Source organism: Choristoneura fumiferana, chromosome 10 (genome assembly GCF_025370935.1).
Source record: "Choristoneura fumiferana chromosome 10, NRCan_CFum_1, whole genome shotgun sequence".
NCBI classification, from domain to species: domain Eukaryota; kingdom Metazoa; phylum Arthropoda; class Insecta; order Lepidoptera; family Tortricidae; genus Choristoneura; species Choristoneura fumiferana.
In genome coordinates, this window is record NC_133481.1 from 4788444 (window position 1) to 4801499 (window position 13056).

The window sequence follows — 13056 nt, forward strand, 5'->3', positions numbered from 1 at the left end:
CTTTTTTAGGGTTCCGTACCCTAAGCGTGCCAATGGATGGAACCCGCCGTCTGTCTGTCTGTCGGTCCGTCCGTCTGTCTCTATCTCTTGAGCCGTAATAGCTAGGTATTTGAAATTTTCACAGATTATGTATATATGTGGCCGCTATAACAACAAATACTAAAAACTGAATAAAATAAATATTTAAGGGGGGCTCCCATACAAGAAACTTGTTTTTTGCTAATGTCTAATATTGTATAGATAATGGCACGGAACCCTTTGTGCGCAAGTCCGACTCGCACTTGGCCAGTTTTTTTTCTTATGAACTTTCTTGTCACGGGTTCATGGAATCATTTAAAATTCTAAATATGACCCACGACTTCAAAATCTTCAAGAAACACTGCACCAGAACTGAAAAACTTGAGATATCGTGCATTGAATGCTCGCTTCTTCGTTTAGTCTCAAAGCACCTTTAAGGCAGCGTTACCACCAGAGATGTGCGAGGATGTGTTGCGAGGAAAATATTTTTCATTAACCAATAGAAACGCTTCATTCACCTCGCCTCGCTCCGCTCAGCTGTTTACACCAGAGACGGGCTGTGCGATAATGTGTAAATGAAGTGTTTCTATAATGAAAAACACATCCCGCGCACACATTATTGGTGGAAACGCAAAACAAGAATAAACTGCGATTAAAGAAACAACAGAGTATTTTTTATACATTTATTATTTAGGGAAGATAATGTCACCATTTTGGAAAAAAAACAACATTTACCTAACAGCGCTACCAGAACCATAAATAATATGCTCCTGCAAAAGAAACTTGTCGTCTATCAAATGCTAGAATATATCGGTTTAGATCCTATAGAATAGATAACAGGGCGAAGGTAACAACATCGAGAAACAAGTTAACAATTTTATTTATCGTAGAGTTTTAAATTAAATTGTTTTAATGCTAAATATGTCACATAATAATTCTAATGAATCTAATATTACTATATCGGTCTAATAGCAACATTCAAGTGAAAAAGTAATTAAAAAACGATTTATCGATTTTCTCAGCACACAAATATGACTAGTGAGTTGGTATATATGTTGGTTTATAATGGAAATATGTATTTGTATGTTTTTATGTGCTTAAATCCATCTATAGTAGATACATTATTAAATTTCTTCTTCTTCTCTTTTAAAATATGGCTTTTCTGTCCTAATTAATAGGACAATTTCGCCAGTATCGAGGTAAACTCTCTTTGAGAGGCACGTTGTACGGTGATTGTAGTTTTTGCAACTTGATAGTAAAATTCCAGAAACCACGTTAGACACGAGACAAAAATGTTAGACACGAGAGCAATATAGAATTTTGGGATCACTGTTAAGGTTAATCGCCGCATAAAACACTATCAAAATTATACTTCAACTAGCCAAAGAAACAGAACTAGCAAAATTAGATATTGTCTACATCCGCCATCTTCGAATGCTACAAATCGAATCCATTTTTAAAGTTATAAACATTCGAAAAATTATAAGTATTTATGAAGATTATTTTTTATAAACAATGTAACTTTTTTTAAAGTCTGTACGTAATTTATAAAAGGAGGCCACTATACACAAAAAATTTAGGGCCATAAAGTCCGAGAAGAACTTGAACATAATCTTCAGTTAAGAGTCTACAGTCATATTAACTTTGAATACTTAGGTACTTAAACAGAGTTTTATCTCTGAATCAATCATCACTGTAACAAAAAAAATTGCGTTCAAGTCGTTAAAATATTGCACATTGACAAAAAAGTCACATTTTCTTATTTTCAACATATAAATAAATTAATTTAATGTGATCGTTTGTAAGTGCTTAATTATATTAAGTTGATGGTGACGTTTTATTTACAAATATACGTTAATAATTTCAAATAGTGTTCAAAAGAAGTTTATGATCCCAAATATTTACAGCAACTTTCTGTACCCGTATCCTTCCATCTAGTCCATAACACAAACGAAATAACCATACAAAAATCATATTTCCCCGTCTTAATACATATATGTATCTACCTTATTTTAACTTTCTCCATGCCGGAAAAAATAAGCAAAAATCAAATCAAAAAATAAAAATAATTTTCAAAAATTACATGAGTGTCATACTTACTAAGCTAAAAATCAAATATTTACAGTTTACATTTCAGTGAATAATAACTGGTGCCCTAATATTAGCATCAATATTTTCTATGCTTGCCAACCACTGTACATGGTAAGAATAACACATTTATTTTACAAATGTCACTTTATTATAAATATATTGACTGCCTACAAGGAATCCAAAATTTATTTTAAAATGAATTCTTGCGATCTACCTACTTGAAGAAGATAAAAATAACGCTTAAAACAACTATTTACAACACAACAACTTAAATAATGTGTACAATTTAAATAGCTAACTACGCTTATTATTTGTAGGCCAGATTGAAACTAAGTGCTGACCAATTGCTTATCTAATTAACAATATTTTATTAACATGTAATTCAATGTGATATTTAACCAAAGACGTGGATATAGAAAAGGTCCAATTAAATGACCAATGATCCGATGACAGGTCATCCAGAACAAAATCAAATATTTCTTCAAGTGTTTTAAGCACTATATTATATACTTGATTATCAATTTGTAAGTATGTTATGTCTGAACCGCTTACAATACAAAAAAAAACACATTTTCATTTTACCATCTGATATTCATATGGATTTATGAATTTATGGTAGGTACTACTATGAACCTATACAATACATTTTTTGCTTCCATTTCACGCCTCAAGAATAGGTTACTTGCGCTGTCTGACACGTCGTATACAATTCATTATTAAGTTTTTGAAAGAATTACGTACTTTTACTCTTAACAAAACATCTTGATAGAAGGTATATTAAAATAACATGGGACAGAAATATTTAACTTTGTTAAGACCGCGCCTTAAAAACATTATACCAAATAAATTGAGACGAAAGCGACACAAATTATTTACAGCGGTTGTCAACATCAGGACTTTGAAATCAAATCCTTAATCATGAGTCTAATCAGTAATTGACAAATCAGTGCCTTCGTGCAATTAATACTTACGTCAAAGTTTATTTTAATTTTAGTTCATTTTGATTTTGACTGCAACTATGTAGAAATCAACTACCTAAAGTCAATGAACGGACTCTGAAAATTCTGTGTACTATTTCGCAATTAATATTATTTTTATAACAATTTTATTTCCCATTACAAAATTATCTAAACCAAAAATATTGTGACATTATTTGATGTGAACATTAATTTTAGAAGTTTTGAGAGCAAAGCATTTTAAACATTTCTTTGTTCTACATGGAAGCAGTCAAAGTTATAGGTTTAGTGTTCTAATTAAATTATTTACATAGTTACAAAAGTATTATTCTTACTTATTAATATTTACTTTAAATAAATAAGAAGTACCTACCAGTGTACACATTAAATTTGTACATCCCTTTCGCCTTATTATTTATTATTACTGACGCAAATTACTAAATACAAACTAAATATTACGAAAAATGAAAACAACCGATTTAATATTAAAAACAATATCTATTGGAGTATCTACCTACTGACAAAACTGATAATATTTAATGTCAATGTGAAATAACAAGTGCAAAACTTTAACTACGCGCAAAGAAGAAGCATAAAAAATACCTATATGATATATACGTTGTACATCAAAATATCGCAGTTTTAATACACATTTCAAAATATTATTGTCACTCCCTCAAGTCAAATTACACGAAAATTATTTCTTATTTAAACTAAGCATCATATTATTATTATTATTCTTAAATTATTATGCTTAATATTAATTATACAAGCTAGTTGTCACTCCCCAAGGGAGCTTTATTGTCAACACAGCCTTATAGAGTGAGATCACCCCTTTTAAAAGTATAATTATTGTCGTATACTTAATTTATTATAGCGCGGTTTGTATTATGTGCATGTAATGAAAACAGGTGTTGAACAAGAACGCTTAAAAAATTACATATGTTGTTATAGCTTTATTAGAAGGTAACTTAAAATTTACTGTACTTTACAGTTAAGTACGTGGTCGCCCTTAAATTATTCAATGATGGAATTTGAAAATTATCCAAGGCAAACAGCGAACATGACCAAGAATACTAACAGGAGATGAAGTTGCAAATGTTACCTTTTAAGAGATACATAAATGTTTCGATAAATGATTTAGGTACTTTATTGATTCTTAGAAGTATTTTGTTGCGATTATGGAAGACAAAATGATTGAATATTAATCACAAAATTTTGGCCGTTTTGTGTAGCGCATTCCATACTTACAAGACTCAGGTGGCCAATTAGATGATTTACGTTGGTTGTCGATCGCAGGTACTGGTCTAGTCGATCGAACGCAGGACTAAAGTTGTATTTGTGCAGAAACATTTACATGAAAAATACTGTTCATGTGATTAGAAGATTGCACAGAATCTTGTCAGTCAGTAAATAATAGATCTTGGGTTTAATTAAGCTGACCACCCTTGGTATAGCTTCCTCGTATAGTTTTTTAGATTAGAAAGCTTGGCCTTACTTTAGAAATATCTGAAACTTGCAATTGGGCTGCCTTTTTCCCGTGTATCATTATCTTTCTTATACCAGTACTGTGGATGTTATAATTGGACTGTAACTTCCAGGTTTTCCTTGTGTCGCATGGTTTAAATATCAATACATTTTGTCTCATACGATCGCATCACTAACTACTTAATGCTCTTATGCTAACTTAGCTAACCTTAGCTTAACAGTGCACGTCAACGAGTGCCTGGGTGATCGATACCCTTTCAGCCATAAATTTTGGACATCGTGAAAATTATCATTTTTAATAACAGGTGGGTCGTTTATTCCACATGATTTTCGTGGGCACATTTTTGTTGACATGGTAGAAGACATGTTACAGTTTCCAGATTATCTAGTAGTAGGAGTATGGAACGTCTAAAAATTTATTGAATCAGGCGTTACTTTGCGGAGGTCCATATGAACAATGAATTAAAATAATTTCCTTGCTCACCCGCATATTTTGCATAAGCTTAGCTATCGTAAGTTCGCGGGTGAGCAAGGAAATTATTTTAGTTCACGTCTAAAAATACTTGAAAATGTAATTAAATTCTACAGCCCACTCATAAAAATGTGACTAGTGAAATGAGGCGGTTGAAACGCTCGAATATGACCTAGGTACAGACCACTAAATAAAGCGCTCATCAAGCGCTTCCTATTTGTAAACGTCAGTCCACGTAACGTATATATTTTGTTTCCGGTTTTTAATTTAAGTAAAACAAGTTACGTATTATAATGTTACATACAATTAAAATATATCATAATTTGCACATTTCCCGGCTTAGATTTAGATTACAGTTACTTTTTCAAGCTTAAATCCGTCGTTCTAAATTTTGAAAAAAAAACGAAAAGATAAAATCTTGTAAAAATTTAACTTTCCCTACGTTATATATTTACAACTATGAGGATGTCATTTATAATGATATTTCTGATATTTTTTGTCAGTAAACATGTTATAAATATAGTAAGTTCAATTCTTGTATTTTTCTAATTCACATTCTTAATACTGCCCTTTTAAAATGTATGATATCTAGCAAAACACTTGATCTTCGATCAAGTTATTTAATGTTATGCTGTCTTGAATAGCTTAGACATGTATGTACCTGTTTTATTTTAGCTACAAACGTCAATTTGATTTAAACAATTGTTTTATTGCTAAAATTATTAAATTTCTATGTCATGATACAAAACACTACACATTCAAGTAAATACTTTAAAAGTTAGTCAAAATATTTTACAACACAGAAATTGACGGTGTAGAGATTTTTTAAAACAACGACTTGCTCTATATTACAATTTAAGACATGAATCTAATGACATCGAGGTGAAACAAATATATATGAGGCAAATTTTAGTAAGATTTCGATTTCATGAACTTTTTTATTGCTAACAGAAAAAATATGTTCTGATAAAGCATATTTTAATCGCTGTAAGATGTAGTGCAAAGGTGAAGTTGTCAAATGGAACTATCCAATATAATTCATTCCTATTATATCCATTCAAATGTAGCCATTCTAATAGATCCTTTTATAATTTCGTAATTAGGTGACAATTTGAACGGAAAATATAATTATTAAATTGCCCACCCATGATAATTCTCACCCATGTCCAACGCACCAACTATTTTTATACCTATTTATTACATTTTCTTACCTAGAATTAACAATTATCTTAATATGTGTCCTTATTATTACATTCAGAAAACATTAATATCATTTGCAAAAGTTTACATAATTTAGTAATTCCGTAACAGCATATCAAATACGATAAAACCCTTTAGTCGCTTTAAATGAAATCTTTAGTTCTATTGTGATTTTCGGTGAAAGTCTGCAGCAAATTTTATTGTCCGTTATATTATAATACATGTTAACAAAATATTTATCAGTGACGTGGATCTTTGTTAGAATAAATCGCCACGTCACTTAATTTAGAAACCTCCTGGGTTTAAATAACGGCATATTCTTTCAGTTTTACGCTCAAATTTTTATGGATACCTGTAAATGTGCATTTTTAACAAGTGATCTTAGTCTAGTCTCTTACATCAAACTTCAGTCGTTATTATTGTCACAAACCTGCTGTTCCATAGTCGTCGTTGTAAGACTCATACCCTGTTGATGTTAGGTAGGTGCTAAAGCTTCAATATTGTCATGAAATTTAAGGTACTAAAATCGACAGTTCGTAACACAGAAGACTCGCTTGGTGCTTAGGCAATTTCACACTATTGATTTAGAGTTAATGCCTACTATTTTCTAGCATACGCCGCTATAACTCCAGCTGCTAAGTGCATATCTAGTTAAGGTGCAAGTTCATGCATTGTGCTCAGAAGTAAAAATGAGACGTGGTGCATATTTTGTGTGCTGTGTCAAGTTAGATCCATTTTATTAAAGTTGAGGCAAGCAAGTTGCTGGGTCATTTATAGACGAAGCAGATGAAAGGAATATAATATCGATAGTCTTACCACAAATAATAAAATATGTCTTAAACGAAACTCAGTCAGTCAGTTTTCTATGAACTATTTGCTAACGATACATTCGATGATTGTCTAACTTTTTGTGGTAAAACGCTGAAAATTCTTGAACTACGGTGTGATTTTAGATTAAGAACAATGCCGTGCTTTTAAACCCAGAAACTACAAAATCTGAATAAATCAACATAATATCTACAATCATTCTTCCAATGGGATGCAGAATTATTTTAATTTATAAATATGTAGAGATGCGTTGCATAATGACTGTGAACTAGAATCTACGTCTTGAAAATAGGTAAACTATTTTTTTAACTGTGATGTGACTCTTTTGGAGCTATACTAAGGTGCTTTATTTACAAAAGTGCATAATTACGACTAATTAAATACTACGTTACTAATATTCTTCTTCTTTTTGCAAAACACCTAACAGAATTCTATATTTCTTATAGTATTCTTTATTTTTAAAAAATAATTTAGTAAACAATTAATTTGAATTAAACTGGAAACGTGTGCGTAACTCAAATAGCTATTTACACTATATTTTTATTAGAAATTATTATTAGATATTGTTACATTTACGATATAATTACGAATACTATACACTTTTTTAAACTAACTACTATCACATTATTTACTATGTGGTTTGTTCTTTCATAACTGAATGGATATCATAATTAAAGGAAATAAACAAAAATTCAACGAAATTTTACTTTATATACACATTATTCATTAACTGCTTACTTTAAAACTAAAATGCAAATCCATAAAACACTTGGGACTTAATCTAGCCGTTTGTGTGTCAATAATTACCTCGATGAAACATTACAATAGCGGCTATAATCACAAGTAGACTTGTACAAGTAAATAGTCTACTCATGCCCACTGCATGCATGACTGAAATAGGTAGTAAGGTAATTTTAGAAATAGAAAGTCCCGTGGGTGTTAAAAATTATTAGTAAAGATCGCTTAAGTTTAAAGCATTATGTGATAAATTGTAGACACGCTGATTTCAAGTACAAAGAAATTATCAAATAAACATGAGAAACTAAATATTAGTTTTTTATAAATATTCCGATAACCAGTGTCAATTAGCTCAATTATTTCCTATTTTTAACTGTTTTACTTACAATTATTGTTACTATTTTTCTAATTAGTGCAGAACTACTAAACCTAATAGTACCTACTAATATTATATGAGGAGACGGGGAAACATGCCTATTTGTTGGTTATTTGATTAAAATAAATATTTTTAAATACTCTGGCACGTATTTACATGAAAATTATAGATTTTAAGCTACTTTGTTTCTAGATTTCGTAGTCAGCAAGATTCATAACAACACCAATCCTAAAATATTTATAATCGATCCTATAATTTCTAATGATCGTCTTAATGTATATTACAAGTAATAATAACAACAAATCATATAAACAATATTTAGTAACAAAAAATTCACAGACATTGCAAAGTATATTATTTATTTAAACAATGATTGCATTACTTCCCTTTGTCATTAACAGTTTAAAGTACATATATATCTACGTTTTCAATATTAAATATTTCAAATAGGTACAGGTAATTCTAAATTTGAACAATTTAATTACATACTTAATTTGTAGAGATATAAACATTTTACAACAATTAGGCAACAAGAAGAGCGATGTATACAACGTGTGACATCCTTAAGAACTAAATCCATAAGAATTTTAATTAACGATAACTTTAACTATTGCGAACCGTTTTATCGAAAAAATATAACAATTAGGTACCTTAGACTTTTTTTTCAAGCAGCAATGGAATGCAAGTATTTATTTGACGTTTCAAAGAGGCATCTAATGATAGTGTCAGTGTTGTTAGCTGACAAAGTATGAAAAAAGGTTTTTTTTTAAACTAGAAATACTAATTTACGTTCATTAGGAAGTCACACGTTGTATCTATGGGATAAAAAAAAAATGTGAATACATCGGAAGTCAATCCTAGCGTAATTTTATTTATTACTTCATGATTATGATATGTCAAGGCGTGTAATAATCTCTAAATTATTTTCGAAAATATGCATATGTCGACAAGGTGTAAGCAACACAAAATGTGTCAGAAAATAACAAAGTTTAGACAATAGGAATTTCGTTCAGGGACATATCTATTGATACGATATGATATAGAATAAGCTAACCATAACCATGGCAAGAAAATAGCACATGTAATTTCACCTATCTATATTATGCCGGTTTCACACTGGAATGTCGGTTATTCAATCAGTATGTGAGTGAAGAGCAGGCTCTAGAAATACTAATGAGCTCAAAATCGTAACTAGAACTACCGCTTCGGTCTGTGTGTAAAAACGTAAGAGTCGCAAGTTTTTGTTAAAATTAAATTACTATATTTCAGTCTAACAAGATTTTCTCACTTGAACAAAACTTTATATAAGTATTACCGCACTACGTACAGTCAAGGAAACTGAATTACTTACTAGGCTGGAACCTTTTTGGTACTAATGTCATGTTGACATCCCATACCTCTGCCAAAGAAATCGTAGCTAATTTGGTTAAGAAAAGGTTCCACCCTGGTACGTGATTTAGTTTCCTCGACTGTACCACGTGGCACACAAAGACTCAACATGCGTACTACTAGCCAAGATATTAAGTAGATGTCGAATATACTCGTACTTATGTCGTGATATCAATCCGTGCCTAGCAATTTACAATAGGCTATAGATTCATAAAATAATAATTAATCAAAGAATTTCAAAATACAGATTCGTAAATTTTCAAACAAAAAATATTTAAGTATTGCCAGAGTCATAGTTCTGTATGACGTTACACCTTAGTACACTTTTGTGATTTTTTCCTTGATTTGTCATCACTATTGTGACACATAGTGTAGACGTCTGTAGTAGTACGCATAGATTATTTAAAGTAATCGTAGTGTAGATCGTCTGCGTTAAAATTATGTCGGTTACAGTTAATCTTGTTAAGTTCTTGTTGTTCTTGTTGGAATAAAGTTTAAGCGTATTAAAACACATATATTGACAGTTGAAAAATAGGTAGTCCGAAATTCTTAAAATGTCTTAATTTTTTCCTAATAAATGACTTCCACATATTTATCTACTTAGTATGTATTCTGCATATCTTACAAATACTTGTTTCGATTTAATTTGATTCTGGATGAATATAGACAGACTACCTACTCTGTTAGTTAAGTTAAGATACACATGCCTGTATGCTGTTAATTTTTTCACAAGTAGCTGTTGCACGTACGTCATATTTCATACAAATATGAGCTTATATAACACACAGCTACTTGCACGAAAATAAACAAGCTAAAGGCAGGTCTTTTGTGTTCTCGGCTTTACGTAGACGATCTTCTACGTTGTGTTAGGATATTTAGTAAGTGCCATCATCAGTGAGTTCGGGGTACTGATGTGCCGGGGGTTGTACCGGTTCAGCCTGGTAGAAAGCACCGGAGACGAAGGGGTTGTTGGGCACGTGAGCCGTGGACGCCGGGGGCGCCGAGGGCGCCGGAGGGCGCGGGGGTCCCAACGAACCATATGCAGGGGGGGCGTCTTCGCTCCTCAGAGGGGCTGATGGGCCGTCCATCTAGATACACCGAGTATTTATCAATGTATTGTTTTATTAGGAAATAGTCTATAAAAGAGGTAACGACGGCTGTTAAGATGGGTGTCTCGTTTTCACTGCTACTAGCTTTCATACGTTCAACTGATTCATACGGGGCTTGTTTTTGAAAAAATGATTATTTTGCCATTACCCTTCGGTTATGTTGCAACAACCGAACGTATTTAACACTAGCCTTTACCCTTGGCTTCGCATGAACTTGCGCATTTGTAATATTAACTTAGTATGTACAAAATTACATTGTACAAGGTCAGTTGTGAAGATCCAAATCAATATAATTACAACCTTTTATCTTGCTCCGCTGGCTCTCGGAATAGCGCATACATGTCGCTTAATTATCGCAAACTGTATTACTGGCGTCTCTTGTCACCACGCGAACAGAGTTTTGTGGTACTAGGCATTCAGTTCTTGTCAAACGTGTCTGGGCGAGCGTGCGGACGTGACAGCCATATTGCTAATTGCTATTTAACTCTAGAATAAGTTCGTGTGTATCGTTTGGATGTTCACGTGCTGTTTTCTGTTTTATAGAGTTAATATTGTTTTTCTCGGCAAAAATAACTAGCGGACCACCTTTTTTATTTTTTATTTTTACGAAGCTTTAGTACACCTAATGTGACTATGTCAGCCAGCCAGCTTTGAATTGAGTAAAGAACCCTTAATTTTTATATTTTTTATCAACTTCGGCGAACAGACTATACTCGAATAGAACAAGGTAAAAGATTGCAGTTTATTACAAAAGTACGAGGAAATTGCTCCAAAACTGTACTCATTAAAACTACAAAAGTGACTTACGAAGGTTGTCTCATGATCCTTGGGCTTGATTGGCGACTCGTAGGGGCCCGTAGGCTCAGCCCAGGGTTGGAGCTCCCCGGACGCGAAGATGCCGTATATGGTGATGCCGATGAAGTGGACCGTTGCACCCATTAAGAACACCTCACGCCACTCCGTAATTGCTTTCTCGAGTTTATCCTGTTTGAGCAAGAAAGTGTTGAATGAATAATTCAATGAGTAATCCCCGCACTGGTGTAGTATAGTTCTATGGGTTTTAGTTAAAGATCGAATCGTTTTAGTTTGCAAAACGTACCTGTTTTGGTTAGGTTCAAATACAGCTCTAATTAAATGTCGTTCTGGCTGATTCAATGATATTTTAGGCATTTTTCTGTTCACCATTTTTATACTCGTATTGCCGCTAACTTTGAAATACTTATTTACTTGGTAGGTACATTCTCAGTAATTTTCTAGTAAAGATTTTATTTAGGTCTTTAGGTAAGATACGAGTTTGATTTAAAAACGCCAGAGTGATCTAACCCCTTTAAATAGTGTCGAGAAATACTTTGGGGAAGTCCATGCTTAAAATAAAATAGATGATATCAAATTGGTCGCCCGCGAAATAAGTTAGTGCATAATTACAATATTAAATATTTGTAATCACACACTCAGCTAATTTACATACTTTTACTTAGCTCATGTGAAAAAAAATATTCTTTTTTTTTTGTGGAAAGCATTTTAAGTTATTGGAAAATCGAGGATATTAAATAAAAGCTTGACAGGGACTCTATACAAACTCTTTTTTTTTCAAGCTTGACTGTGTCTAATTTTAATTTTGAAGTATATTTACACATTTATCTTACTGCTGATTATTTTTTTATTTTAGTCTTTCTTATCAATATAATCTAACTCCTCGCAGACAAATCAATGCACAGTCTGGTGTAAACTGTAAAATGTCATGTTTATCTAAACTTAATGCACAGTACAAAATCATCGGCGCGCAATGCCGTTGTAGGGTAGAGCCGTAATAAAGTGCTAACTCATAAATACTGTTTCGCACTCCGGTGCGACGCACCGGCGCGCACCCACAAAGCGATTCATTTCATATTCCGGGCGCAACTCGGTCGGAGCTCGATTTCCTTTTTAAAATTAGCCACGGCCGAATGTGCTTTTTGTTGCGCCTGCTATCGCTGAGGAGCGATACGGTGGGGAGTGTCACTTGTAACGTTCAATAGGATTCAAAGTGGGAAGTCTAAAAAATTTGAGCGGGAAAACAATAAATTCCATTACCATGCCAACCAGCTAGCCCTTGTTTTACATAATTCTTTTAAAGTTATTTTTGAAGTAACTATAACCATTTTTTTGTCCATATGCATATAATGGGAATTCCAAATTACGTCGTGGTCTTCATTTAATTTCAGGAAGGAAATTTCACTTGTATAAGATTACAAATCCTAACTAGCTGTTGCTCGTGACATCGACTTGAGACCCCATACATTCCTGTATTATATTTTTTTTCATGTAATTTTTCTTTAATTTTATACATGACTTTCTTCCAAGTTTCTTGCGGCGCATTCTTCTTGGCAATGATGGTCTTTCAGAAAACGC

The 13056-nt window shown here is 32.4% G+C and overlaps 1 protein-coding gene across 2 annotated transcripts in view; it reads right to left on the reverse strand.

The window, feature by feature from the left end:
• Positions 1-687: 687 nt before the first annotated feature.
• The window catches only part of VGlut (Vesicular glutamate transporter), a 214878-nt gene continuing 202509 nt past the window's right edge, over positions 688-13056 (reverse strand). For both annotated transcript variants that reach the window (XM_074093164.1, XM_074093163.1), the window contains exons 13-14: positions 11473-11649; positions 688-10644 (exon numbers count right to left, since the gene is read on the reverse strand). In XM_074093164.1, coding sequence (XP_073949265.1) covers positions 10432-10644; positions 11473-11649 — 390 coding nt within the window. In that variant the 3' untranslated portion in view covers positions 688-10431. The remainder of the gene's footprint in view (positions 10645-11472; positions 11650-13056) is intronic.